Source organism: Anopheles aquasalis, chromosome 2 (assembly GCF_943734665.1).
Source record: "Anopheles aquasalis chromosome 2, idAnoAquaMG_Q_19, whole genome shotgun sequence".
Lineage (NCBI taxonomy): Eukaryota > Metazoa > Arthropoda > Insecta > Diptera > Culicidae > Anopheles > Anopheles aquasalis.
Genome location: NC_064877.1, coordinates 83,053,147 through 83,055,646, shown reverse-complemented (window position 1 = coordinate 83,055,646; position 2,500 = coordinate 83,053,147). Strand labels below are relative to the sequence as shown.

The 2,500-nt window shown below is 50.2% G+C and overlaps 1 protein-coding gene across 1 annotated transcript in view; it reads right to left on the bottom strand.

Moving 5' to 3' along the window:
- Positions 1-1,582: 1,582 nt before the first annotated feature.
- The window catches only part of LOC126577486 (uncharacterized), a 99,120-nt gene continuing 98,202 nt past the window's right edge, over positions 1,583-2,500 (bottom strand). The window contains exon 25 of the mRNA XM_050239153.1: positions 1,583-2,500. This exon is cut by the window's right edge and continues 162 nt beyond it. Coding sequence (XP_050095110.1) covers positions 2,088-2,500 — 413 coding nt within the window. The 3' untranslated portion in view covers positions 1,583-2,087.

Sequence of the window (2,500 nt, the reverse complement as noted above, 5' to 3'; positions counted from 1 at the left end):
AGCTAGCTACATGTAGGTGTACCAGGGGGCTTAGTTTACATTCCTAGCCTCCGTCACCGTCTCGCTTTGCTCTCACTCACAGTTCTGGTGCTACCTGCGTTTCTTCGCCTTCGTATTTCTACAGTTTTACAGTCCACTCGCGTTTTCAAGGGATCATGGTTCAAGGGTAAACAGAATGCGGTGTTAAAGTATAGAACGGATTATGCTTCCGTCATTCATGGAGCATTTCGTCTAGGACAACCGTATGATGAGGTTCCGGCATTTTTTTTGTCAACTAAAAGGCTATAAAATTTCCAACGTCGTACAAACATCCGATTGATCTTACAGAAATGGTTGAATGTATTTACAAGATCATGTCGTGGGAATTCATAAGTCCCTTTGGCTAAATCTATCCCTTCACCAGACTTGCGACTGGGCGTACGTATTTGCATCTGCTTAACCGACACAATTGAGCTATCAATTCGCTAATAAGTTTTCTGTTCCATGTCTATCGGATACTTCCTAAATCTCCCTGTACCTGTCTACTCTTTCCTTTACTACTATTTACAAAACACGTCGGGACATTTCATTGCTACTATTTACAGTTCAATTGTCCCAGCTGTTGCTGTGTGCATTATTTCCTCCGTACTCCTCACCGGATTCACCCTCCGATGCTTTGAGCTAAAACACGGTGGTCCTGTTTATACATCGCTACGTAAGATTTGTGTTCTGCCTCATCAACCTTAGCCGCGCTTTAGTGAATCGACTCTGCCACGCTTCTTGCCACTAGCCAAGGATCTCGGCACCAAATCGCAGTGGTCCGTGAAGCTGTCCTGTTGTGTTTTGAAGTTTGGTTTTGAAGGAAACCCCTTGTACTGCCGAGTAGGCGTTGAAATCGAAGTCGAGGGATTGAGGGCTTCCGTTATCCTGCAGCAAGTGTTATATCAATGATTCCTTGTGCTGCGAGTGACAGGGCTGGGCTGTGCCTTCCCACAAAGCTATCACCCTTCCCATCCAGCAGCTGGTTCACGCTCGATTGTTACATGTTGCGTGTTTACGCAGGAGTAATGACAACAAGTGATGACGGTGGTCCTTTGCGTGTCCTCCAACGGTTAATCACGGGAAAAGCCTGCGATCGTTCAGCCATTCGCATGCCAGGGAAAACGTTGGAATCACTACTCCCCGATAGCGATAGCGTCTTCCCCCGGTCGGCTGCTCTGCTCATCAGGTCTGCTATAGCCTGCCGAGGCGTATAGGAAGCGAAAAGGATGCGAAAAAATGCCTTATCATTTCCACGGTCTCCCCCGACCGCCTGATCCGGATCGATATCAACCAGGGGGATGAGCCAAGGGAAACCCTTTTCATCGGGCCTGTCACGAACGTAAGCGAGCGTCTCCGAGCTTAGCCTTCTTGATGCTTGGGACAGGAAATCCGGATCCCGAGGCTGCCTTATTGCATTATGTCGCTAATTGCATGACCCATGGCACGACCGACACGATACGACCGACGCTCGTAGCATCTTCGCTCGGGGTGGGGGGGTGGGCCCGGGATATACTCGAGACTGCGAGCGTGTCAATCTCATTGGCCCCTGGGAGGCATCAAGTTGGTGATGGCCTAGCATAGCCCGGGCGGCGATTACCAGGCAGGAAATGAAGCTCGTTATTAGCAGAGGCAGAAGGTCGGGAATCCGATGTTGGAAGACTTTTTCTTTGAAAAATCGTATTTTATATACAGTGTGACAGCAGCTGTGGGAATTGTATGCTCAATTCTAATTTGATTCACTGTTTTATGGCCCCCTCCAGCCCCCCCAAAGAAGGCGGATGGATTCAAATGTCTCTTTAAGATAGACAAGCTCGCCTGCTAGGGTTTGGCAAGGAATTCCGAAAAAGGACCAAAAGGGCATTCGTTCAAAAGTGTTCAATCACTGAGACTACTTGGATAATGAAGTCGCATTCGTCCATAATTAATGACTAGCTGTCATCGGGCATCAATATGAAGGATACCTGCTTCAAGTTCAGCGATTTCTAGGCCCGTTACAAACGTCGATTTCAACTACGACCCGCGAGCAGCAGCGTTTCAGCGGAGAGAGTGAGAGAGAGAGCAAGTGTTTAGCTATCTGCTTCTTCCGATTCTTCGATAATTACTTCGTGAACACCGTGGCAAGTGGGTCCTAGCGGTGCGCTAATGGAGCCTTGCGATGGATGAGCCGGAAGGTGGCCCGGGGTGGCAACAGTGGCGAGCGTTCCACTGGGACCGGCAGCACTCGTTGGTCGCAGCTGTATCGGCACCACGGTGGAGGCTGGTGTCCTCGTAGTCCCATCTGCTCCGGCGGTACGGTTCAGTAGGTAGTCGAGATCGTGCGAAATGCGGTCCAGCACTGGGTCGTCCGAAGTGACGGTAATGATCGGTGGCATCGACGAGCTGCCGGTCGGTGCTGGTAGCGTGGAATGCTGCTGCTGCTGCTCCGAGTAATACGGCAGAACGGGCAAGCCCGGTGATGTTGCAGTTGTCGCCGTGATTG